Source organism: Carcharodon carcharias, chromosome 30, assembly GCF_017639515.1.
Source record: "Carcharodon carcharias isolate sCarCar2 chromosome 30, sCarCar2.pri, whole genome shotgun sequence".
NCBI classification, from domain to species: Eukaryota; Metazoa; Chordata; class Chondrichthyes; order Lamniformes; family Lamnidae; genus Carcharodon; species Carcharodon carcharias.
In genome coordinates, this window is record NC_054496.1 from 9,099,947 (window position 1) to 9,125,753 (window position 25,807).

Consider the following 25,807-nt stretch of genomic DNA (forward strand, 5'->3'; position numbering starts at 1 on the left):
AGTTATAGTCAGGAACTCACTCCCTCACATTTATTTAATGAACCAGGTATTAATTTCACTCAAGTCTTTAGTAGATGATCATTGCAAATCCACAGTCAGCACTGGACCACAAGCCAGAGGTCAATTCCCATTGTGGCAACTTGCAAAACAGAATCCAATCAATTTGACAATTTGTGTGGCTAAGTATATTGCAGGAGTGAAATTGTTAGACAGCGGTGGGAGTGGGGGTGGGGGTAGGGGTAGCTTGTGTACTGGTTTTAGTGTTGATGAAATATTTGAAGGTTTTTGGAGTAATGTAGGGAAGAATGAGGGCAAAGAGGAGAGAGAGAGACTGAAGTGGAGGTCAGGTTGGAAGCAGGGAGATGGGTGTTGTATGAGGGGAAATTACAAGGTACCCAATCAAGAATGTTAAAAATGATAGAGAATTGAACTGTAAGGGAAGCAATGAAAATCCAATAGGCCCATATAGCTTGAAACAAGTCAACCAACAGGCTAAAGAAACAAATACAATCAACAGGCTGAGTGGTGATAGACATAATTGCTTTTCCAACTCCAGTCTTTTGCTACCCCTTTCTTTACTTGTGTCAGCCATGACTGTAGCACTCTCAGCTGTATGTCAGAAGGGCTGTTGGGTTCAAACCCCACTCCAGAGACATGCAGACAGACAAAATCTGGGCTGAAACTCCACGTGCATCACTCTTCGAGGTGCTGCCATTGGGTGAAAAATAAAATCCAGACCCCGTCCACCCTCTGGAACAGGTATAAAAGGTCCTACAGCAAGACTTGAAGACTGCAGTTAAATTATCCCTGATGTCCTGGTCAATATTTACCCCTCAATTAAAATCACTAAGAAAACAGAATACCTGATCATTATCACATGAGTGTTTGTGGGAGCTTGCTGTGTGCAAATTCGCTGCTGCACTTCCTATGTGGCAACAGGGACTACATTTCAAAAGTACCTAATTGGCTGTAAAGCACTTTGGGATGTTTCGAGGCTGTGAAATACAAGTCTTTTTTTTTAATTTTCACTTATAACTAATTATTAATATAAAGGAGATTGTGGGGCAAATGGAACAGAATCAAGGAAGGATCTAAGATTGATGTCAAAGGTTTTTTTCACCAAATAAATACTTGCAATAGTCTTTCTGAGTGAGGTCATGGACTGAAAGAGCTTGGAGTCAGTCAATAACCAGTTGACACATTGACAGAGGAGCTGTAATTTTGTTTTATCTTGTATAGATGGACTTCAATTATTACCCTGTATCTGTGCCCTTGCATGGCAGCAACATTAAGTTTCTGAGTGCGATTTGTGAGAGGCTGTATCCAGTGTTTGTTAATCAATAGTTACCAGGGCCAGGGCACAATGTAATACATATCATACGGTGCCAAATCCTATTCAGCTAACACCTCCCTGTACTTGCTGAACTACATTAACTCCCAGCCCGACAACACTCAATCTTAAAATTCTCATCCTTGTGTTCAAATCCCCCCCATGACCTCATTGTCTTCTATCCTCCAGTCCTACAATGCCCCAAGATCTCGGTGCTCCTCCAATTCTGTCCACCGTGCATCCCGAATTTCTATTACTCCACCATTGATTGACGTGCCTCCAGCTGCCTTTGACCCCAGGCTCTCCAACTTCCCCACTAAACATCTCCTCTTCCCTTTTAAGATGTTCCTCAAAATCAACCTCTTTGAACCAAGTTTTTAGTCACCTAATATCTCCTCACGTGACTTGGCCCCAAATTTTGATTGATAATATTCTCATGAAATGCCTTGGGAAAGCTTACTGGATTAAAGGCACTACATAAATGCAAGCTGTTGTTTTTGCAATCACATTCTCCCGAGTGCACAACAGGATGCAAAACTAGTCCCAAACACCAAGAGATTGAATTTTCTGGACATATATCTTCTATTGTTTTCAAAAGAGGTAAGTTTGATTTGGCCTCAACTGAAAGCCTCCTCTAGTCTTTTCAGGCCCAATGGGAGATGATGGTGTAGTGGTATTGTCACTGGGCTGATAATCCAGAGCTGTAGGCTAATGCTCTGGGGTCAGGGGTTCACATCTCACCACAGCAGCTGGTGGAATTTAATTTCAATCGGGGATTGAAAGCTGGTCTCTCAGTAATGGAGTTATCATTGCTTGGTCATCAAAACCCATCTGGTTCACTAATGCCCCCTTTAGGAAAAGAAATCTGCCATCCTTACCTGGGCATGTGACTCCAGACCCCCAGCAATGTGGTTGACTCTTAATTGCCCTTGGAAACAGCCTAGCAAGCTACTCAGTTCAAGGGCAATTAGGGATGGGCAACAAATGCTGGCCTTGCCAGTGACGCCCACATCCCATAAAAGAATAATTTTTAAAAAAAGTATATGTCCTTTCTCTATTTTTCTAATAATTATTGACTCTTGTTGCTCTCTCATATACCCCCACTGACCACATCTACCCCATTGTTGGAACAAAAGCCAAAATACTGCAGATGCTGGAAAGGTGAAATAAAGTTAGAAAATGTTGGATGGACTTGGGCAGCACCAGTGGAGGGTGAAACAGAGCGAACGTTTCAGGGTGGAACTGGGAGATTTTAGAGACTTAACAGCCGACGAGCAAGTGGAGAGCCGGGGGGAGAAAGGGGGGGAAGGAGAGGAACAAACTAAAGGGAAGGCCTGAGACAGGGTGGAGGGGAGGGTTGATTAAATGTAAAAGGGGTGATGATTCTGCTGTTGTCATCTGTGCTTCCTCTAAATCCACCTATTGTTTCTCGTCCAGTCCCACTGTCACCATTCTTACCCTGCACTATCATTGCTTTTGGCATTAAGTCCCTCCTGCTTCCCACCCTATCAAGTAGCTTCCCTTTTCCTCCTTCCTCCCTCTTTTCTGCCTCTGTACTCAGTTGTAAACTGTTGGATATCTGACCTTTCCCAGGTACTGGTGAGAGGTCACCAATCCGAAGCGCTCGCTGGAGGTGGAATTTTCTGGATCCGTCACAGCGAGGGGGGGGTTGCGAAACGCAACGGCGGGTCACCCAAAGGTCCGTCGCCTTCGGCAGGGCTGGAAGACCCCGCTGGCGGGAGGGGGCTGAAAATTACGGCCTCTGTTTCTCTCAACAACAAACACTGCCAGGCCTGCGGTGCATTTCCAGCATGTTCCTGTGTTTTTTTTTTATCTCAGGTTTCCGGCATCTGCAGCATTTTGCTTTTGTTTTTAATAAAAGCAGCGAGTGGCCTCTAAAGATTTTTCTCTCAGCCAAGGCTAGATTTTCGCTCCCTTAATGTTCTAGGGGAAGGCATTTCTCACAACCTAAGTGCAAGGGTGTTGCTTATCTCTGAATTCCCCCATTCTCACGCGTGTTTACTAATTTTCTATGAGTTACCACTTGACTAGGACGTGGCCTGAAAGAAGGATTTGCATTCATATCTCATTTTATGCATTCATGGGATTTGGGTGTGGCTGGCTGGATCCACATTCATTGCCCACCCCTCAGTACCAATTTGCATTTCTATAGCACCTTTCACAACCTCAGAATATCCTGAAGGACTTTGCCAACAACTCACTTTGTGTGGTTGCTGCTATAATGTAGAAAACCAACAAACAATTTGTGTGCAGCAGGATCCCACTCACAACAAGTGATAATCTGTTTTTTTTTCTTAGCGATGTGGATTGAGGGATAAATATTGATCCAGACCCCGAACTCCACTGCTCTTATTTCAAATAGTGTCACAGGACATTCTATGTCAACCAAGAGGGCTGACAAGGCCTGGGTTTAATATCTCATCCAAGAGACACACCTACAACAATTCAGCACCCCCTCAGCACTGCACTGGAGTGTCAGCCAGAATGTTTGTGCTCAAGTCTCAGGAGTGGAACTTGAACTCACAACCTTCCAACTCAGAGATAAGAGTGTGACCCACTGAGTGGCAGCTTGACAGTAGCATGTACAAATATCATGGGATGAGGGAATGAACAAGCACAGAAGACACGGACTGCGATGAATGTGATTTGAGAATCGTTACTGATCATACCTCTCAGGTGCCAACTATGGCTCAGTGGGTAGCACTCTTGACTCCAGATCCCAGAGTTGTGGGTTCAACCCTATTGATAGCTCCGATGCTTGACTGAGGGAGTGCTGCACTGTCAGAGGTGCCAAATTTCACATGTGACGTTAAACTAGGGCTCTCTTTTCCCCTTCAGGTAAGCATAAATAATGCCATGGCATTATTTTGGGGGAGGGGTGGGGTTCTCCTCGGTGCCCTGGCCATTAGTTATCCCTCACTAAAGAAAAGATTATCTGGCCATTATCACATTGTTATTTGAACGAATAGGCTGTGCACAAATTGGTTCCCTACATTACAACAGTGATTCACTTCAAAAGCACTTCATTGGCTGTGAAGCATTTTTGGGGACATCCTGAGGTTGTGAAAGGCACCAGTTCCTTCTTTATAATGTTGATTTAATGGCTCTACTTTAGGCTGCTCCCTCGGCACAGCAGCCTTCAGGTCTGGGAGAGAAGCCGGTTTATTTAGGGTTTGTCCTCAGTGTCCATTACTGTTACTGGTTCCCTGATCTTTTCTAATGGTTAACGAGCCTCTCGAGATTACCTGGAAACGTTCGTTCCGCCGATAAGCAAACAAATTTCAACATCTTGTTTCTTTTTTTGTTGAAACCTCTTCCTGTGGAGCAATGAGAAACTTGGAAGCCTCATTTCCTATTGAATATCTTCTCTCAGATAAGCTGAGCTGTTGTGAAACATTTGTCATGAGTAATGCATTTCTTCAACCTCCCTGCATTGGGCTTTGTGACAAATTGGTTGGGCAGACGGCCCCATTATGATGCACACAGCAATAACGGAGACAAGAGGGTGTGTCTGAGAAAAAGTGTGAGACGGAGGTGGAGTGCATGTTTCTGAGATGAAAGGTTTTAAGATGTGTTCATGTACATCTAGGAAATGCCATGTGTCTGATGTTCATCCACTTTTATCTTCAAACTGGGGGCAATGTTTCGAGAAGAATGCTGGGCCTCACAGCTACAAAATCAGTCTTGATGCCTCCATCCGCCAGTTAGCTGGAAAGTGATAGGTCTTAGGAGCGAATTTGCAGCAAACTGGGATGGTTTTACTGCAGACAAGGTGCAGAGAAGATTTACCGGAATGGTTTCCAGGGATGAGGGATTTTAACCGCGAGGTTAAGTTAGAGAAGCTGGGGGCTGTGCTCCTTAGAACAAAGGGGATTAGGCTGAGATTTTAGCGAGGCTACATGATTATGGCAGGTTTACCTCAAGTGGACATCGAAATGATGCTCCCCTCTGCCGACTGTACACGGACTGGGGAACCCAGATTTATGATTAAGGGGGAGAGATGCAGGGGCGATGTGAAGAAGAATTTATTTTGTGCCGTGAGTTGCAATGGCCTGGAAACTGCTGCCGGAGAGGGCGGTGGAAGCAGAGACGATCAATGATCTCAAAGAAAAGTTGGCCAGGCTCTGGAGGCAAACAAAGTAAAGGGCTGTAGGGGTAGAGTGCGGAAATGGAGCTGACTGGATTTCTGTACGGAGAGCTGGCATCTACTCAATGGGCTTCATGGCCTCCTCCTGACTCTATGGCTCGAAACGGAGACTTTACAAACTGCAACAAACAGAACTAATTTTTAAAGAATTCGTTAATGGCATGTGGGTGTCGCTGGCTAGACCAGAGTTTGTTGCCCATCCCTAGTTGCCCTTGAGAAGGTGGTGGGTGAGCCGCCTTCTGAATTGCTGCAGTCCATGTGGTGTAGGCACACCCACAGTGCTGTTAGTGTGGGAGTTCCAGGATTTTGACTCATGGTCTGAACAATAGCAAAGTCTCCTGATAGAAGCAGGATTATTTCTCCTGCAAAATGCAATGAGCGAAGCAAGATAATACAGAGTATGTGAGTAAAGTCAATTCCAGCCACAAATAGCAGATGCAGAAGAAGCGTCATACAGACTCCAAACTACAAACTCTGTTTCTCCCTCCACAGATGCTGCCAAACCTGCTGAGTTTTTCCAGAATTTTTGGTTTTTATTTCAGACTCCAGTAGTGATTGGCAGGGGACTTATCCAATCTTCTAGCAGTAGGTAGCACTTGTTATACTCTAGAAAGCCAATTGGTGAAGGGAAGTCGAGAACCAAACTTTACACACTTTTATGACAATTTATTTATAGGAGAGGTGATGGCATAGTAGTATGATTGCTGGACTAGTAATCCAGGGACCCAGGGTAATGCTCTGGGGAACCTGGGTACAAATCCATGGTGGAATTTGAATTTTAAAAAAATCTGGAATTAAAGTCTGATGATTGTCGTAAACACCCACCTGGTTCACTAATGCCCTTTAGGGAAGGAAATCTGCCATCCTTACCTGGTCTGGCCCTACATGTGACTCCAGACCCACAGTGATGGGGTTGACTCTTAACTACCCTCTGAGTTCAACTTAGTTGCAACAAAGTCACAAAAAGGGAATGAAACTGGACAGACCACCCGGCATCGACCTAGGCACCAGAAACCCCAGACAAATGCAAGCTCAGCCCTGTCAACACGGCAAAGTCCTCCTGACTAACATCTGGGGGCTAGTGCCAAAATTAGGAGAGCTGTCTCACAGACTAATCAAGCACCAGCTTGACATAGTCATCCTCACGGAATCACATCTTACAGATAATGGCCCAAACTCCACCATCACCATCCCTGGGTATGTCCTGTCCCACCAGCAGGACAGACCCAGCAGAGGTGGTGACACAGTGGTATACAGTCAGGAGAGAGTTGCCCTGGGAGTCCTCAACATTGACTCCGGACCCCATGAAGTCTCAGGGCATCAGGCCAAACATGGGCAAGGAAATCTCCTGCTGATTACCACGTACTGCCCTCTCTTAGCTGATGAATCAGTGCTCCTCCATGCTGAACACCACTTGGAGGAAGCACTGAGGGTGGCAAGGGCACAGAATGGACTCTGGGTGGGGGACTTCAATGTCCATCACCAAGAGTGGCTCAATAGCACCACTACTGACCGAGTCCTAAAGGACATATCTGCTGGGCTGGGTCTGCGGCAGGTGGTGAGAGAACAAACAAGAGGGAAAAACATACTTGAACTCATCCTCACCAACCTGTCTGCTGCAGATGCATCTGTCCATGACAGTATCGGTGGGATTGACCACTGCGCAGCCAGTCATTGTGGAGACGAAGTCCTGCTTTCACATTGAGGATACCCTCCATCGTATTGTGTGGCACTACCACCATGCTAAATGGTATAGATTTTAAACAGATCTAGCAACTCAAGACTGGGCATCCATGAGGCATTGTGTGCCATCAGCAGCAGCAGAATTGTACTCAAACACAATCTGTAACCTCATGGCCCGGCATATCCCCCACCCTACCATTACCATCAAACCAGGGGATCAACCCTGGTTCAATGAAGAGTGCAGGAGGGAGTGCCAGGAGCAGCACCAGGTATACCTAAAATTGAGGTGTCAACCTGGTGAAGCTACAACACAGGACTACTTTCATGCCAAACAGCATAAGCAGCAAGTGATAGACAGAGCTAAATGATCCCATAACCAACAGATCAGATCTAAGCTCTGCAGTCCTGCCACATCCAGTCGTGAATGGTGGTGGACAATTAAACAACTCACTGGAGGAGGAGACTCCACAAATACCCCCATCCTCATTGATGGAGGAGCCCAGCACATCAGTGCAAAAGATAAGGCTGAAGCATTCATGACAATCTTCAGCCAGAAGTGCCAAGTGGATGATCCATCTCAACCTCATCCGGAGGTCCCCAGCATCACAGATGTCAGTCTTCAGCCAATTTGATTCACTCCATGTGATATCAAGGAACGGCTGAAGGCACTGGATACTGCAAAGGCTATGGGCCCTGACAATATTCCAGCAATAGTACTGAAGACTTGTGTCCAAGAACTTGCCGCGCCCCTAGCCAAGCTGTTCCAGTACAGCTACAACACTGGCATCACTGACTATGTGGAAAATTGCCCAGGTATGTCCTGTACACAAAAAACAGCACAAATCCAACCCGGCCAATTACTGCCCCATCAGTCTACTCTCCATAATCAATCAAATAATGGAAGGGGTCATCAACAGTGCTATCAAGTGGCACTTGCTTAGCAATAAAAACATACTTGACCTCATCCTCACCAACCTGTCTGCCACAGATGCATCTGTCCATGACGGTAATGGTAGGAGTGACCACTGCACAGTCATTGTGGAGACAAAGTCCTGCCTTCACATTGAGGATACCCTCCTTCGTATTGTGTGGCACTACCACCGAGCTAAATGGGATAGATTTTGAACTGTTCTAATTATTCAAGACTGGGCATCCATGAAGCCCATGTTCTGCTAGGGTCATTCAGCTCCTGGCCTCATTACAGCCTTGGTTCAAACATGGACAAAAGAGCTGAACTCCTGAGGTGAGTTGAGAGTGACTGCCCTTGACATCAAGGCAGCATTTGACCGAGTGTGGCATCAAGGAGCCCTAACAAAACTGGAGTCAATGGGAATCAGGGGGAAAACTCTCGCTGGTTGGAGCCGTACCTAACACAAAGGAAGATGAATGTGGTTGTTGGAGGTCAATCATCTCAGTTCCAGGACAGCATTGCAGGAGCTCCTCAGTGTAGTGTCCTCGGCCCAACCATCTTCAGCTGCTTTATTAATGACCTTCCTTCCATCATAAGGTCAGAAGTGGGGGTGTTCACTGATGATTGCACTATGTTCAGCAATATTTGCGACTCCTCAGATACCGAAGCAGTTCATGTCCAAATGCAGCAAGAACTGAACAATATCCAGGCTTGGGCTGACAAGTGGCAAGTAACATTCACACCACACAAGTGCCAGGCAATGACCATCTCCAACAAGAGAGAATTTAACCATCACCCCTTGACATTCAATGGTATTACCATCACTGAATCTCCCACGATCAACATCCTAGGGGTTACCATTGACCAGAAACTGAACTGGACTAGCCATATAAATACTATGGCTACAAGAGCAGATCAGAGGCTAGGAATTGTGCAACGAGTAACTCACCTCCTGACTCCCCAAAGCCTGTCCACCATCTACAAGGCACAAGTCAGGAGTGTGATGGAATACTCTCCACTTGCCTGGATGAGTGCAGCTCCAACAACATTCAAGAAACTCAACACCATCCAGGACAAAGCAGCCCCGCTTGGTTGGCACAAACATTCACTCCCTCCACCACCGATGCACAGTAGCAGCAGTGTGTGTCCCATCTACAAGGTGCACTGCAGGAACTCACCAAGGCTCCTCAGACAGCACCTTCCAAACCCATGACCACTACCATCTAGAAGGACAAGGGCAGCAGACACATGGGAACACCACCACCTGGAGATTCCCCTCCAAGCCACACACCATCCTGACTTGGAAATATATCGGCCGTTCCTTTACTGTCACTGGATCAAAATCCTGGAACTCCCTCCCTAACAGCATTGTGGATATACCTACACCACATGGACTGCAGCGGTTCAAGAAGGCACCTCACCCACCACCTTCTCAAGGGCAACTAGGGATGGGCAACAAATGCTGGCCCAGCCAGCGACACCCACATCCCATGAATGAATAAAAAAAAATTACATGTTACAATCGTGCATCCTCAAGGGTTATAATCTCCGGATTACTACCCGAGCCACATGCAAATTGGCATAGGGACGCGAGAATAAGGGAAGTAAACACGTGGCTAAAGGAGTGGTGTGGGAAAGAGGGGTTCCATTTCATGGGGCACTGGCATCAGTATTGGAACAGGAGGGATCTGTATCTGTTGGGACGGTCTCCATCTGAACCGATCTGGGACCAATGTTCTAGTGAAAATGTTAATTAGGGTGGTCAACAGGACTTTAAACTAGAAAGTGGGGGGGGAGGGAAGGGTAAAACTCCAAGAAGTATGACTAATGGGAAACAAAGCAGCAGGTTAGCATGTGGAGGGGTGGATTCAACTTCATGGAAAATTATGAAAAAACTGAAAAGAAAGGAGAGCGCAGGAGAAGCTATTAAAGTCTCCAGAACACAAAATAGGACAGAGTGTTTGGAAAGGGCTAGGAATCTAACTTCAAGCACATCAGATAAAGGGACGACAATGAGAAAGGGGGATGGGAAGTACAGGACTGAAGGTGTTATATCTGAATGCACGCAGTATACGAAAAAAGGTAAATGAGCTTGTGGCACAGATTGAAATTTGCAGGTATGATGTGGTGGGCATCACGGAGACATGGCTGCAAGGGGATCAGGACTGGGAGCTAAATATCCAAGGATATACATCCTATCGAAAAGATAGGCAGGTTGGCAGAGGGGGTGGGGTTGCTTTGTTAGTAAGAAATGAAATTAAATCGATAGCAAGAAATAACATAGGGTCAGATGATGTAGAATCTGTGTGGGTAGAGTTGAGGAACGCAAAGGTAAAAAAGCCATAATGGGAGTTATGTACAGGCCTCCGAACAGTAGTCAGGATGTGGGGCACAAGATACACCAGGAGATAGAAAAGGCGTGTAAGAAAGGCTAGGTTACAGTGATCATGGGGGATTTCAATATGCAGCTAGATGGGAAAATCAGGTTGGTAGTGGATCCCAAGAAAAGGAATTTGTGGAATGTCTACGAGATGGCTTTTTGGAGCAGCTTGTGGTGGAGCCACTAGGGAACAGGCAATTCTAGATTTAGTGATGTGTACGAGGCAGATTTGATAAGGGAGCTTAAGGTGAAGGAACCCTTAGGAGGAAGTGACCATAATATGATAGAATTTACCCTGCAATTTGAGAGGGAAAAGCTGGAATCAGATGTAACGGTATTACGGTTGAATAAAGGCAACTACAGAGGCATGAGGGAGGAGCTGGCCAGAATTGACTGGGAGACGAGCCTAGCAGGAAAGACAGTGGAACAGCAATGGCAGGAGTTTCTGGGAGTAATTTGGGAGACACAGCAAAAATTCATCCCTAGGAAGAAGAAGCATACTAAAGGGAGGACGAGGCAACCATGGCTGACAAGGGAAGTCAGGGACAGCATAAAAGCTAAAGAGAAAGCATTCAATGTGGCGAAGAGCAGTGGGAAACCAGGGGATTGGGAAGCCTACAAAGACCAACAGAGGACAACTAAAAAAGAAATAAGGAGGGAGAAGATTAAATATGAGGGTAAAGTAGTCAGTAATATAAAAGAAGATTGCAAGAGTTTTTTTTAGATAAATAAAGGGTAAGAGAGAGGCAAAAGTGGACATTGGGCCGCTGGAAAATGACGCTGGAGAAGTAGTAGTGGGGAACAAAGAAGTGGCGGAGGAACCGAACAGGCACTTTTCATCAGTCTTCACAGTGGAAGACATGAGTAACATCCCCAAAGTTGAAGAGAGTCGGGGGGCAGAGGTGAGTATGGTGGCCATTACCAAGGAGAAGGTGCTAGGAAAACTGAAAGGTCTGAAGGTGGATAAATCACCTGGACCAGATGGATTATACCCCAGAGTTCTGAAGGAGATAGCTGAAGAGATAGTGGAGGCGTTAGTGGTGATCTTTCAGGAATCACTCGAGTCAGGGAGGGTCCCAGAGGACTGGAAAATTGCTAATGTAACCCCCCTGTTTAAGAAGGGAGTGAGGCAAAAGATGGGAAATTACAGGCCGATTAGCCTGACCTTGGTCGTTGGTAAGATTTTAGAGTCCATTATTAAGGATGAGATTTCAGAATACTTGGAAGTGCATGGTAAAATCGGGCAAAGTCAGCATGGTTTCATCAAGGGGAGGTCATGCCTGACAAATCTGTTAGAATTCTTTGAGGAGGTAATGAGTAGGTTAGACAAAGGAGAGCCAATGGATGTTATCTACTTGGACTTCCAGAAGGCCTTTGACAAGGTGCCGCACAGGAGGCTGCTCAGTAAGATAAGAGCCCATGGTGTTAGAGGCAAGGTACTAGCATGGATAGAAGATTAGCTGTCTGGCAGGAGGCAGAGAGTGGGGATAAGGGGGTCCTTCTCAGGATGGCGGCCGGTGACTAGTGGAGTTCCGCAGGGGTCAGTGTTGGGACCACAACTTTTCACTTTATACATTAATGATCTAGATGAAGGAACTGAGGGTATCCTGGCTAAGTTTGCAAATGATACAAAGATAGGTGGAGGGACAGGTAGTATTGAGGAGGCGGGAAGGCTGCAGAAGGATTTGGACAGGTTAGGAGGATCGGCAAAGAAGTGGCAGATGGAATACAATGTGGGGAAGTGTGAGGTCATGCACTTTGGTAGGAAGAATAGAGACATAGACTATTTTCTAAATGGGGAGAGAATTCAGAAATCTGGAGTGCAAAGGGACTTGGGAGTCCTAGTCCAGGATTCTCTTAAGGTTAACTTGCAGGTTGAGTCGGTAGTTAGGAAGGCAAATGCAATGTTGGCATTTATATCAAGAGGACTAGAATATAAAAGCAGGGATGTGCGGCTGAGGCTTTATAAGGCTCTGGTCAGACCACATTTAGAATATTGTGAGCAATTTTGGGCCCCGTATCTCAGGAAGGATGTGCTGGCCCTGGAGATGTCCAGAGGAGGTTCACGAGAACGATTCCAGGAACGAAAGGCTTAACATATGAGGAACATTTGAGGACTCTGGGTCTATATTTGATGGAATTTAGAAGGATGAGGGGGGATCTGATTGAAACTTACAGAATACCGAAAGGCCTGGATAGGGTGGACGTGGGGAAGATGTTTCCACTAGCAGGAGAGACTGGGACCCGAGGGCACAGCCTCAGAGTAAAGGGAAGACCTTTTAGAACAGAGGTGAGGAGAAACTTCTTTAGCCAGAGAGTGGTGAATCTATGGAATTCATTGCCACAGAAGGCTGTGGAGGCCAGGTCATTGAGTGTATTTAAGACTGAGTTAGATAGGTTCTAGATTGGTAAGGGGATCAAAGGTTATGGGGAGAAGGCGGGAGAATGTGGTTGAGAAACTTATCAGCCATGAATGAATGGCGGCGCAGACTCGATGGACCGAATGGCCTAATTTCTGCTCCTATGTCTTATGGTCTCCCAACCCAACATCTACCATTTCAGCCTGTGTTTATTCATTGGCGCAAGTAAATCCTAGTTAATGCCCACCATACAATTAAACACAATTAATATACAATTGACAGCATTGGCTTTTGAGCCAGATGGTTGTGGGTTCAAGACCCATTCTAGGACCTGAGCCCGAAAATCTAGGCTGAGGCCCCAGTGCGTTACTGAAGGAGTGCTGCACTGTCGGATGTGGTGTCTTTTGGATGAGACATTAAGCCAAGGCCACTTCAGCTCTCTTTTGAAAGATCCCATGACACTATCTCAAAGAAGAATAGGGGACCCCCAACAGGTAGATGATTGGATAATTCCCCTGTCAATCACCACATGGATATCTGAAACAAAAGCAGAAAATGTTGGAAAAACTCAGCGGGTCTGGCAGCCTCTGTGGAGAGAGAAACAGAGTTAATGTTTTGAGTACATATGACCCTTTGTCTGCACCTGCTATTTGTGGCTGGAATTGCTTCTACTCTCATACTCTGTATATGTTGCTATTATGCTTCACTTATTGCACTCTGCCACCTCTTCCCCTCACGCCCCCCCCCAACCACCCACTGTGTTCTGACCAATATTTATCCCTCAATCAACGTCAATAAACACATTCTACTTAGCCATCATCACATTGCTGTTTGTGGGAGCTTGCTGTGCCCAGATTGGTGATGGGTTTCCTACATTGCAACAGTGAATACACTGCAAAAAGTACTTCTTTGGCTGTAAAATGCTTTGGGATGTCCTGAGGTCATGAAAGGTGCCATAGAAATGCAAGCCCTTCTTTCTCACGCTCTGGCTGGGACGATCGGCCTCACTTTTATACAGAAGTCAGTGGAGAGCAGGAACAAGCTCTTTGTGTTTACATAATTGAAAATGGCCTCCTTCTCCCAATGATGGAGTCGCCGACCCTCCCCCACTTCCCTGGCTCCACAACCCTCCCTGGGGTCAGGGAGCTGGGATTCTTTACATTATACAGGAAGCAAAGGGATCCAATGTCCCTCCACCAGCTGCACTCACATGGCTTGAACTCTGAGTACGGTACAGATGAGAAAGGAAGAGGAGAGATAACTGCAATTCAAAAATGCCTTTTCCTACCTCCAGGCATCACAAAGTGTTTTACAACCATTAAAGTACTTTTTTCAATGTAGTCACTGTTGTGATGTAAGGCAGCTGGCACACAGCAAGATTCCACAAACAGCAACCAGTTAAATGAACGGACAATCTGTATTTTTAGGGATGTTGATTGTGGGATAAATAATGGTGAGGGCAACAGTTGGGGGGGGGCCGAATTCTTCTTTGAAATAGTTCATGGATTTTTTTTCCATCCACCTGAGAGAGCAGACGAAGCTTCAGCCTCATTTGAAAGACAGCACCCCAGACAGTGCAGCACTCCCTCTGTTACTGCATTGGGAATGCCAGTCCTGGAGGGGGACTTGAACCCAACCACCTTCTGAGGCAAGAACATTCCGACCTGAGCCACTGCTGATCTCTCTGGCGAGATGGAGGTTTTTTAACCCAAAGTTTGATGCAATGTAAGACCTTGGAAGCATCTTGGTTGCTTAGTGTGTGATTATCACTGAAGTGGTACTTCACCCATTTTGATACTTACTGGCAGTTCAGTTGTGAATTAGCTCAGTTACCATTCCCTCGCTGCTTTACTTGACTCTTGAGCTGCCTCTGCAATAGTATCTACAGGACGTGACAGGCTCCACCTCAGAGCCACTTAGATGCAGCTCCATCTGATAAAGATGCTGAGCTTTTCTTCTCTGATGATTGATACAATCTTCGGCGCGCTGCACTGCTGTCTGCTGATTTATGTTAGGACTGAAATAGGAGGTCCACCTGCCTTGTGCCCAACTCAGCTTTATCAATCCGATCGTGTTGAATTACATCAAGGTCTACAGCACAGAAAATGACCGTTCAGCTAACTAACCCATGCCAGCTAACCAGTAACCCTGTTGTTGAGACTCCACACGAGCCTCCGCCCAGCCTATCTCACCCTAGTGAAACTCGACAGCCCGGTCCTAAAATAATAGGCCCGCTTTTCACCCCGAGAGTACCTGATCATTCCTCCCCCATGCTGCTGCACCAGCCAATATCTAGCCACATGCGCTGTGACCTGGGAAGCACTGTCTGGAAGCAGATTCAATAGTAGCTTTTATAAAGGGATTTGGATAAATATTTTGAAAAGGAGAACTTTGCGTGGCTGTGAGGAAAGAGCAGGGGGTGTCGGGGGGCGGAGGGTTATTGAATAGCTCTTTCAAAGAGCCGGCACAGGCTCAATGGGCCGAATGGCCTCCTTCTGCGGGCATTTGATTCTCGAGCCGTTACAGCCGTTGCACTGGGGGAGTCTGTAAGAAGACCACAAGCATCGTCGGGTTCCTACACATTTCTGCACTTAGTGACTTAAAGGCAAACAACATCTCGCCCTCAGCCTCCCGGTTATTTTTAAGAACTTGCAGGCCCGGCACATTAATTGGCAAATTAAACCTGCCCCAGATGGAGGTATATCAGCCAGTCTTTCAGGGTCAAAGCTGGTGCTGGTGCTGAACATACTCTGTAGTCAGGAGGAAGGAAATTATTCCAGCTTTTAAAATTCTATTGCATCAAGCTGCCTCAGCTCATCGGCTGCTGAAACCATCACCTAGGCCATTGTTACCGCTAGATTTGACCTTTCCAACGCTGGTCTCCCGTGTTCTGCCCTCCGTTGACTTGGTCATCTAAGATTCTGCTGCCTGTGCCTGAGCTTGCTACCATTCACCTGTGGGTGATGGGGATGAGCTATGTTAGCTCTTGGTTAAGCAACGCCGCCTCAATTTTAAAATTCTCATCCTTGTTTTCAAATTCCTCTGTGGCCTGGCCCCTCCCTGTCTCTGTGAACTCCTCTGGTCCCTCTGAGATATCGCTGCTCCTCTAATTCTGGCCTCTCGTACACCCCTGTTTTTCATCACTCCACTATTGGCGGCCAAGTCTTCAGCTGCTGAGGCCTTGAGTTCTGGAATCCCCTCCCTCTCTCTTCCTTTAAAACGCTTCCTTAAACTATCCCGTTCAGGAAGCCTTTGATTGTCCGCTCTAATATCTCTCAGTATGGCTCACTGTCTACTTTTGTTTGCCCCCATGTGAAGAGCCTCGGGATGTTTAATGACCCTGGAGGTGTTATGCAAATACAAGTTGTTGTTGTAGATTTTATCTGGTATAGATAAGCAATAAAAAAACACATTTGGCTTTATTTTTCACTGACTTACCCCTGCAGCATTTGAGAACAGGAGACAGTAACCACATATCACATGCAGCATCATATCACTCAAATCTCTAAGGGTCCCTGGTGGCACACAACGTATAGAACTTGGGGCTCCAGGAAACACAGGTCAACCAACATCCACATCGAGGAAAAGAGAGTTTGTGTCAATGTATCTCACGTCGGACCCAAGGAACCAAGCCTACCAAACGCAATGAAGAAATATACTAAGCTAAATACTGGAATCTGATTTCAACCCAGTTCCTATCGGGTGCAGGTTAAGTCCACGGCCAGGAATTTATGGCCCCGCCGAACTGAATAGGGATTTAAGTGGCTCACCGCAACCAGCGTGGGGGGTAAACACACTGAGGCAGGGCCGTAAAATCCTGGCCCATGTTTCAGTAGCAGAACATAAAACGTGTACAGTTCTGATTGCCACGTTGTGAAAAGGACATAGGGACACTTGGAGAGGGTGCAAAAAGAAGATGTACAAGGATCTGCAAGGTTATACCCACCAGGAAAGGGTCATCAGGCTGGGGTCTTTATCCCAAAAGAGAGATGGATGAGCAGTATCCTAATTTTAAAACCATGAACGGTTTTGAGAGTAGATATAGAGAGAGAGAGCGTTTCCATTTGTGGAGAAAAGCATAACTTCAGGCCGTGAATATAAGATAGTCAGCAAGAAATCAAACAGGGAATTCAGAAGAAACTTCTTTACCCAGAGAGTGGGAAGAATGTGGAACTTGTTAACCACAGGGTGTGGTTAAAGTGAATAGTATAGATGAATTTATGGGGAAGCTAGACAAGCCTATCTGACGGAGAAGGAAATAGAGGGTTAGGATGATAGGTTTAGATGAGGAGGAACAAGCGAAGCATAAATGCCAGCATGCACTGGTTGGGCTGAATGGCCTGTTCCTGTGTATCTATCCCATATAATTCTACATATTAACTACTTGCATTCCAGCCACTGGGCAGTTGATAAATGAAAGGAAGATGGGTTTATGTAGCCTTTCACCAACTCCCCAAAGGCTTTATAGCCAGTGAAGTACTTTTGAAGTGTAGCCACTGTTATAATGTAGGAAACACAGCAGCCAATTTATGCATAGCAAGATCCCACAAAACAGCAATGAAATAAATGACTGGATCATCTTTCCTAGTGAAGCTGTTTGCAGGTCAGGGGATTGGAAGTGGGGAAAATGGGACTGTTATATTGCTGCGTTAGGAGCTGCTTTTCTGGATTTGGGATTAAAGTCTCCTTTGGGGGTTCAGGAAATTTTGCGTTGCATCTAAACCCACGCTGCTGTTGAGATACGATTTTCATGATCCAGTGCTTTCCCTATACAAAGTAAATCGAGCTTACTGACCTCTGTAACCAAGCTCCCAGAATGTGTACCCATTCCCAATCTCATCGCGATGTAAGATATAACTGAAAGGAGAGAGGGGTTTCAAAGAAAGTTATTTGCATCTTAAGCGGGCAGTTTTCTGAATGCTTGCTGAAGAGTCTTACAAATATATCTGTGGAAAAAAATAAAAAAATAAACTACAAATTTGGTAATGGCTGAGTCTGTTTCTTAAGTAAAGAACTTACATAGCACCTTTCATGACCTCAGGCTATTCCAAAGCACTCTATGCCCAATGTGGTCACTGTTATGATGTAGAATGATAATCGGACCATAGGGTTCATGAGCAAGAGTAGGCCCGCTGACCTCTGCTCTGACACTCCATGGCTGATCTGATTGTGGTCTCAACTCCCCTTTATGTCTTCCTGCCCATAGCTCTCAATCTCTTGTCTATCAATAATCTAACTCAACCTGAACTAAACTCAATGACCCAGCCTCCATTGCTCACTGGGGAAGAGAATTCCACAGACCCTCTGATGAGAGAAAAAAAAATTCTCCTCATCTCCGCCTTAAAAGGGAGACATCTTATAATATGATAAGTAATAGTTTTGCTTCAGCCCCATCGTGTAATAGACAGCTTCATGCCCAATTAATAATTCACAATGAAGACCAGAATCACTGTCGTGCTTAGCTTGGAGCTGGACCAAGGTCAGGAATCGCACTCTGAACCTGGCATTATCCAGAACCAATGTCACAGGAGTCTGGCAGCTCAGTTTGACATCATTTAACAGGAGATCTGTTAGGCAGCTGCCCATGTGCAAAGTGAACTTTTCTCAGTTACAATTATGTCCAAATTAATGCATTCAAGTTGGGTGACACGAGGCATTTGGTTGTCACTGAACAGAAACTAGCATGAGATTGTGTCACACCGGAGTTGCAGCATATTTCATTTAGTTGGTGACATGAACCTCTGCATTATTTAATGCAGCTGCACATTTCCATTAAATGATGAGTTCCAGTTCTCCATGTTCGAGGAGCTGCTCCTTTACAGGACCATAAAATTCTCATTTTTTTTCTCAAGTCCCATTCTGCCTTGCCTCTCCCTATTTCTGTCAACCCCTCCAGCCCCACAACCCTCCAAGATCTCTGCACTTCTCCAATTCTGGCTTCTTGCGCATCCCCAATTTTAACCTCTCCACGATTGGCAGCCAGTACCTTCAGCTGCCTTGGCCACAAGCTCTGGAATTCTCTTCCTAAAGCTATTTGACTCTCCCCCTCTCTCTGACTCTTCACCTCTCTCTCTCTCTGACTCTCCACCTCTCTCTCTCTCTGACTCTCCACCTCTCTCTCTCTTTGATTCTTCACCACTCTCTCTCTGACTCTCCACCTCTCTCTCTCTGACTCTCCACCTCTCTCTCTCTGACTCTCTACCTCTCTCTCTCTCTGACTCTCCACCTCTCTCTCTCTCTGACTCTCCACCTCCCTCTCTCTTTGATTCTTCACCACTCTTTCTCTGACTCTCCACCACTCTCTCTGACTCTCTACCTCTCTCTCTCTCTCTGACTCTCCACCTCTCTCTCTCTGACTCTCTACCTCTCTCTCTCTCTGACTCTCCACCTCTCTCTCTCTCTGACTCTCCACCTCTCTCTCTCTCTGACTCTCCACCTCTCTCTCTCCCTGACTCTCCACCTCTCTCTCTCTCTGACTCTCCACCACTCTTTCTCTGACTCTCCACCACTCTCTCTCTGACTCTCCACCTCTCTCTCTCTCTGACTCCTCACCTCTCACTCTGAATCTTCACCTCACTCTCCTCCTTTAAGACACTCCTTAAAATCTACCAGGCTTTCAGTGGAGTGATACAAATTGGGGATGCGAAGGAGGCCAGAATTGGAAGGAGTGTGGATGTTTCGAGGGTTGTAGGTCTGGAGGAGGTTATAGAGATGGAGTGGAGTGAGGCCATGGGCAAGAATTGAAAACAAGGGTGAAAATATTTGGATAATTGAGGCATCGCCAGACGCCAGTGTGGGTCAGTGAGCACAGGGATAATGGGCAAACAGGACTTGGTGCAAGTTTGCAGCTTGTGTCTATGGCTTAGGGCGTTGGGAGGGAATCATTCCAAAGGGAGTCCAAATCGGAATACATTACTGGCAAAAGGGTGGCAAGTCCTCTGCAACAGGACTTCTCTTTACTGAATCTTTCTGTTTCCTCAGAGCCTACCCCTGGTAAAAAGAGTCCCTCCACCATTAGGAAATTGGAAAGGAGTGGAGGCACTAGTGAAGGTCCAGTGAACAACGTGAAGGTAAATACTCACCATTGTTTATCCGTCCCACAGACAGCACCATCAGTACAAGGAAGTCTTTCCTGTTCTCGCTTTGTCTTGCATTGGTTGTTATTGCTCATTTTGGCTGTTTTTCAACAGGGAAACAATACAGGAGGCCAATCATCCCCCCCTTACTGCTACTTTGGAAGAGCTATCCAATCAGTCTCACTCCCCAGCTCTTTCCCTATGTCCCTGCACATTTTCTCCCTTCAAGTAGGTATCCAATTTCCTTTTGAAAGCTACTTTTGGATCTGCTTCAGGCAGCACTTTCCAAATCACAACTTGCTGCATAAAGAAAAGTCCACACAGTATTCCCCCCCCACCCCCCCAACCCCCCCCAAAACCGGCTCTTTTGCCAATCATCTTAAATTTGTGTCCTTTACTTTCTGACCCTCCTAACGTTGGAAACCGTTTCTCCCGATCCACTCGAATAAAAACCCTTAGTGATTTTGAATGCCTCCAATAAATCTCCCCTTAGCCTTCTCTGCTCTAAAGAGAATGATCCCAGCTTCTCCACCCTCTCCACATGAACTGAAGTCCCTCATTTCAGGTGTACCATTTTTATTTCGATGCTTTCTGCTCAAAAATTCAGGTCAGATCAAATATTTGACCATCCCTAGAGAAGCCTCTATCTCTTTGACTCTATAACGCGGGCTTGACTTTGCCACTTGGCCTGGAGACATTTTCCAACACACCCTGGGGAGGGGTGGGACTGGATTTTTATCGTGGAGGTGGGTAGCAGGAGTCGGGAGTAAGCTGGGCCAAGTCAGGAGCTCAGGATGCGGCCATCCAACCTGGTTTCACGACACACACCAGCTCGCGCCCTTATCCCACCTTGACAAAAGTAAGGGGTATTGGGAATGGGGCCAAGACTCCCGGGACTGTGTCCCAGCCAGCATTTTGAAAGGTCTGTGGAATCTCCCTGACTCCTGCAAAAATAGTCTCTTGGATTTACTTCATCTCTATGTGTGTGTGTGTGTGTGTGTGTGTGTGTGTGTGTGTGGGGGGCGCACATATACATCTGTTCACACATACATTTATATCTATTACGTATTTCCCCTCAGATATTTCAAAATCATCACTCTAACATTCTCATTGTGAGGAGATTTCCATTACTGTCATGCAGTCTCATGCAACAAGAAGCTTTTTTGTGGGTTACCAAGTGCTTTTTTTTTAGCTAAGTTGTGCTGTTCGTACAGGAAGCCATTGCTGTACTTCTGGTTTTATTTGCCACTTGAGTAATGGATTTCGGTGGAAAGTATATCATCCGACTCCAATCCTCAAAAGTCAAAGAGCTGAGATGCGTGAGTGTTAACTGTGTTTCAAGGGGAACCTTAAATCCAGTGTCAACCCACTGAGCCCACTTCACTATTTCCCAGCGGACTCGAATGAATGCAGGTGTGTGCAAAGTGTTTCTATAAATGGGATGAGGTTAAAAAGGCAATCGATCCAAAGACGAATGCTGGAGACTAATCCAGGCTGTTTACCACTGTGGTCCCCACAGCACCAGAAGCTCTTTAGTTAGGGAGAACTCTGCCAATATCTCCCTCGCCAACCCCCACTCTCCCCAGGGACTTCCTGCAAATATCAGCACACTTCTCGGGACCCCCACCTAATATCGACATACTCCCGGGTCCCAGCAAACATCGACACACACTTTCTTTCACACTCTCTCACTCTCTTCCTCTCTGTCTTTCTCCCTCTTTCATTCTCTCTCCCTTTCTCCTCTCTCTCCTTTCCTTTCATTCTCCCTCTCTCCCTGTTTCTTGATCTTTCTCTCTTGTTTTCCCTCTCTTTACATACAAACATACGAATTAGGAGTGGAGTAGGCCATTCAGCCCCTCGAGCCTGCTCTGCCATTCAATAAGATCAATAGGGCAGATCTGATTGTGGCCTCAACACCACTTTCCTGTTTACTCCTGATATTTTCACTCCCTTGTTAGTCAAGAATCAATCTACTTCTGTTTTAAAAGTATTCGATGACTCTGCCTCTACCACTCTCTGTGGAAGAGACTCATAAGCCTCTGAGAGAAAACATTTCTCCTCATCCCTATCTTAAATGAGAGACCCTTTACTTTTAAGGAAAGCAGAAATGCTGGAAAAGCTCAGCAGGTCTGGCAGCATCTGTGGAGAGAGAAGCAGAGTTAACGTTTCAAATCCCTATCACTCTTCTCCAGCGTCTTCCTCTTCAGACTCTTCCTCAGAACCTTATTTTTAAACCTTGTCCCCTGTGCCACCTCCTCTCTCTTGCCTTCTTCCTCTTCTTGTCTCTTTCTCACACCTTCAGAGGGTTACAAGTTTGAAAGCCTACACTCTGTAATTAGGCAGTAAAGTATTCACCAATTCATTTCCATTGGTGCAGTTTGAAAAGCTGGAAACCATCACTCCCTCTGACAGCTGTGCATGTTTCTGCTCCGCAGAATTAATTCTCTCCTTCCCGTTCTAGAATCTGATCATCAGAAGATGGAAGAGGAAAAGTCAAAGTCAACCAGAAACACCACAGTCTCCAAACAACAAAAGCATCAGGTTGCACAATATTGTTAATGTCTTGTCAAATTACTTTGCTAAGGTTTGTTAATGTCAATTACATTGTTGAGGTTAAGAGAAAAAGGTGGTGGGTATTAATGGTCTTTCAGCACATTATGATATTGGGTATAGGGTGGGTTTGAGACAAAACCATCTCCCTTTCAATTGCATTAATCAGATACTTTCACTTTAATTTCTGAAGATCACATAAATGTGACTTCCTTAAACTTTCCCTCAGTGAAACTAACAGTCTCATATTTGTATGGTAGCACAAATTATAACTACAGGCATTGCTTGTTAAAATTTTCCTAAGACATTCTTCAACCCTCACTACATTGTTCCCTTATGTCACATCTATTGATCCTTGTAAGAACATAAGAAATTGGAGCAGGAGTAGGCCCATTTAGTCTGCTCCACCATTCAATAAAATCATGGCTGATCTGATTGTGGCCTTAACAGCACTTTCCTGCCTCCCCCATAACCCTTGAATATATTCAACAACCCAACTTCTCCTGCTCAGAAAGGGAACAATTAAAACCATTGAGCCTCATTCCTACAGGTAGCAAATTATTGTTAGAGATTTTAAAATAGTTTTCTATTTTTCCTTCTGTCTCTGTTTTCTCTCTCACTCACAATCCAATCTTTCTTTCCCTCTCTTTCTTTTTCTTTCTGTACCTGATTTGACTCTACTTCACCCCATTTTCTTCTCCCTCATTCTTCTGATTCCATCTTCATCCTTAAATATTTTTGGTTAAGGAGGTAGACTGTTGTTCACCAAGGTCCCAGATGCCCCGTTGCTCTTGCCCCTGTTATCAGCAAGTTTCTATTTTCTCTTGAGTTTGAGGTTTAGGTGGGGTTTATTTAGGGTTTGCCTGTTTCCTGAGAAAGCTACTTTAGTCTGAAATTTGTAAAACCATTCTTGTTTATTTACAGATCTAGGTACGTCTCAGTAACTCTACATGAGCTTATACTTCTGCTTAACCTCCAGATCTTAGTTTCTTACTTATCAGATATTGCATCATCTTTACATCAGATGTTAACTCAGGATCAGGTGCTCCTGATCTTAACCCATTACTCGATATCTCCCCATATATCTATGTATTCACTCTCCAACAGTTTTGATGAGAAATAATTTGAGTTGAAAAGTACTGGAAATAGTCCAAACTCACAGCGTTTGTCATGTGATGCCAACTCTAGCAATATCTGGCCCATGGTCTTTGCTTCCCTACACAATTTCAAGAAGATAATGAATGATTTTTTGCCTACTCTCCGATTCTAACCAGCTTCATCCTGCTTTGTCCTAGGCGCACCAGTATACAGAGGTTGAGTGAAGCTGTTTCTTATGAGTCCCTGACGGGATCTTTGAACCCAATAGAAACACTCGATTTGACGAATGAGACAAATGTTATCATCAGACCACTTCACAGCAGTATTCTGGGAGAGAGATACTGCTTCGAGGTAATGGCATTGATGTTTGTGTGTAGTGTACAATCAGTCAAATAGGCGGGGCTTGGACCATTCCCATGACAGGACCTAATGAGAGTGCTTGCCAATTGGGTGGCTGGGATATTTGTATGGCTGCAGCACTTAAAAGGGAAGGTAGCTAGTGTATATGCTCATAAATACACACTGTCCAACACCAACAGTGTATATAGCACACACTGCATTCACTGTCCAACACCAACAGTGTATATCGCACACACTGTATTCACTGTCCAACACCAACAGTGTATATCGCACACACTGTATTCACTGTCCAATACTAACAGTGTATATCGCACACACTGTATTCACTGTCCAACACCAACAGTGTATATCGCACACACTGTACACACTGTCCAACACCAACAGTGTATATCGCACACACTGTACACACTGTCCAACACCAACAGTGTATATCGCACACACTGTACTCACTGTCAAACACCAACAGTGTATATCGCACACACTGTACTCACTGTCCAACACCAACAGTGTATATCGCACACACTGCATTCACTGTCCAACACCAACAGTGTATATCGCACACACTGCATTCACTGTCCAACACCAACAGTGTATATCGCACACACTGCATTCACTGTCCAACACCAACAGTGTATATCGCACACACTGCATTCACTGTCCAACACCAACAGTGTATATCGCACACACTGCATTCACTGTCCAACACCAACAGTGTATATCGCACACACTGCATTCACTGTCCAACACCAACAGTGTATATCGCACACACTGTATTCACTGTCCAACACCAACAGTGTATATCGCACACACTGCATTCACTGTCCAACACCAACAGTGTATATCGCACACACTGCATTCACTGTCCAACACCAACAGTGTATATCGCACACACTGCATTCACTGTCCAACACCAACAGTGTATATCGCACACACTGCATTCACTGTCCAACACCAACAGTGTATATCGCACACACTGCATTCACTGTCCAACACCAACAGTGTATATCGCACACACTGCATTCACTGTCCAACACCAACAGTGTATATCGCACACACCGCATTCACTGTCCAACACCAACAGTGTATATCGCACACACCGCATTCACTGTCCAACACCAACAGTGTATATCGAACACACCGCATTCACTGTCCAACACCAACAGTGTATATCGCACACACCGCATTCACTGTCCAACACCAACAGTGTATATCGCACACACCGCATTCACTGTCCAACACCAACAGTGTATATCGCACACACCGCATTCACTGTCCAACACCAACAGTGTATATCGCACACACCGTATTCACTGTCCAACACCAACAGTGTATATTGCACACACCGCATTCACTGTCCAACACCAACAGTGTATATCGCACACACCGCATTCACTGTCCAACACCAACAGCGTATATCGCACACACCGCATTCACTGTCCAACACCAACAGTGTATATCGCACACACTGCATTCACTGTCCAACACCAACAGTGTATATCGCACACACTGCATTCACTGTCCAACACCAACAGTGTATATCGCACACACTGCATTCACTGTCCAACACCAACAGTGTATATCGCACACACTGCATTCACTGTCCAACACCAACAGTGTATATCGCACACACTGCATTCACTGTCCAACACCAACAGTGTATATCGCACACACTGCATTCACTGTCCAACACCAACAGTGTATATCGCACACACTGCATTCACTGTCCAACACCAACAGTGTATATCGCACACACTGCATTCACTGTCCAACACCAACAGTGTATATCGCACACACTGCATTCACTGTCCAACACCAACAGTGTATATCGCACACACTGCATTCACTGTCCAACACCAACAGTTTATATCGCACACACTGCATTCACTGTCCAA

General features: G+C 45.6%; 1 protein-coding gene across 2 annotated transcripts in view; it reads left to right on the forward strand.

Annotated features, from left to right (window-relative positions):
* The window catches only part of LOC121271409 (ras GTPase-activating protein nGAP-like), a 126,978-nt gene that overhangs the window by 73,489 nt on the left and 27,682 nt on the right, over positions 1 to 25,807 (forward strand). For both annotated transcript variants that reach the window (XM_041177399.1, XM_041177401.1), the window contains 3 exons: positions 19,813 to 19,901; positions 22,369 to 22,448; positions 23,753 to 23,906. In XM_041177399.1, coding sequence (XP_041033333.1) covers positions 19,813 to 19,901; positions 22,369 to 22,448; positions 23,753 to 23,906 — 323 coding nt within the window. The remainder of the gene's footprint in view (positions 1 to 19,812; positions 19,902 to 22,368; positions 22,449 to 23,752; positions 23,907 to 25,807) is intronic.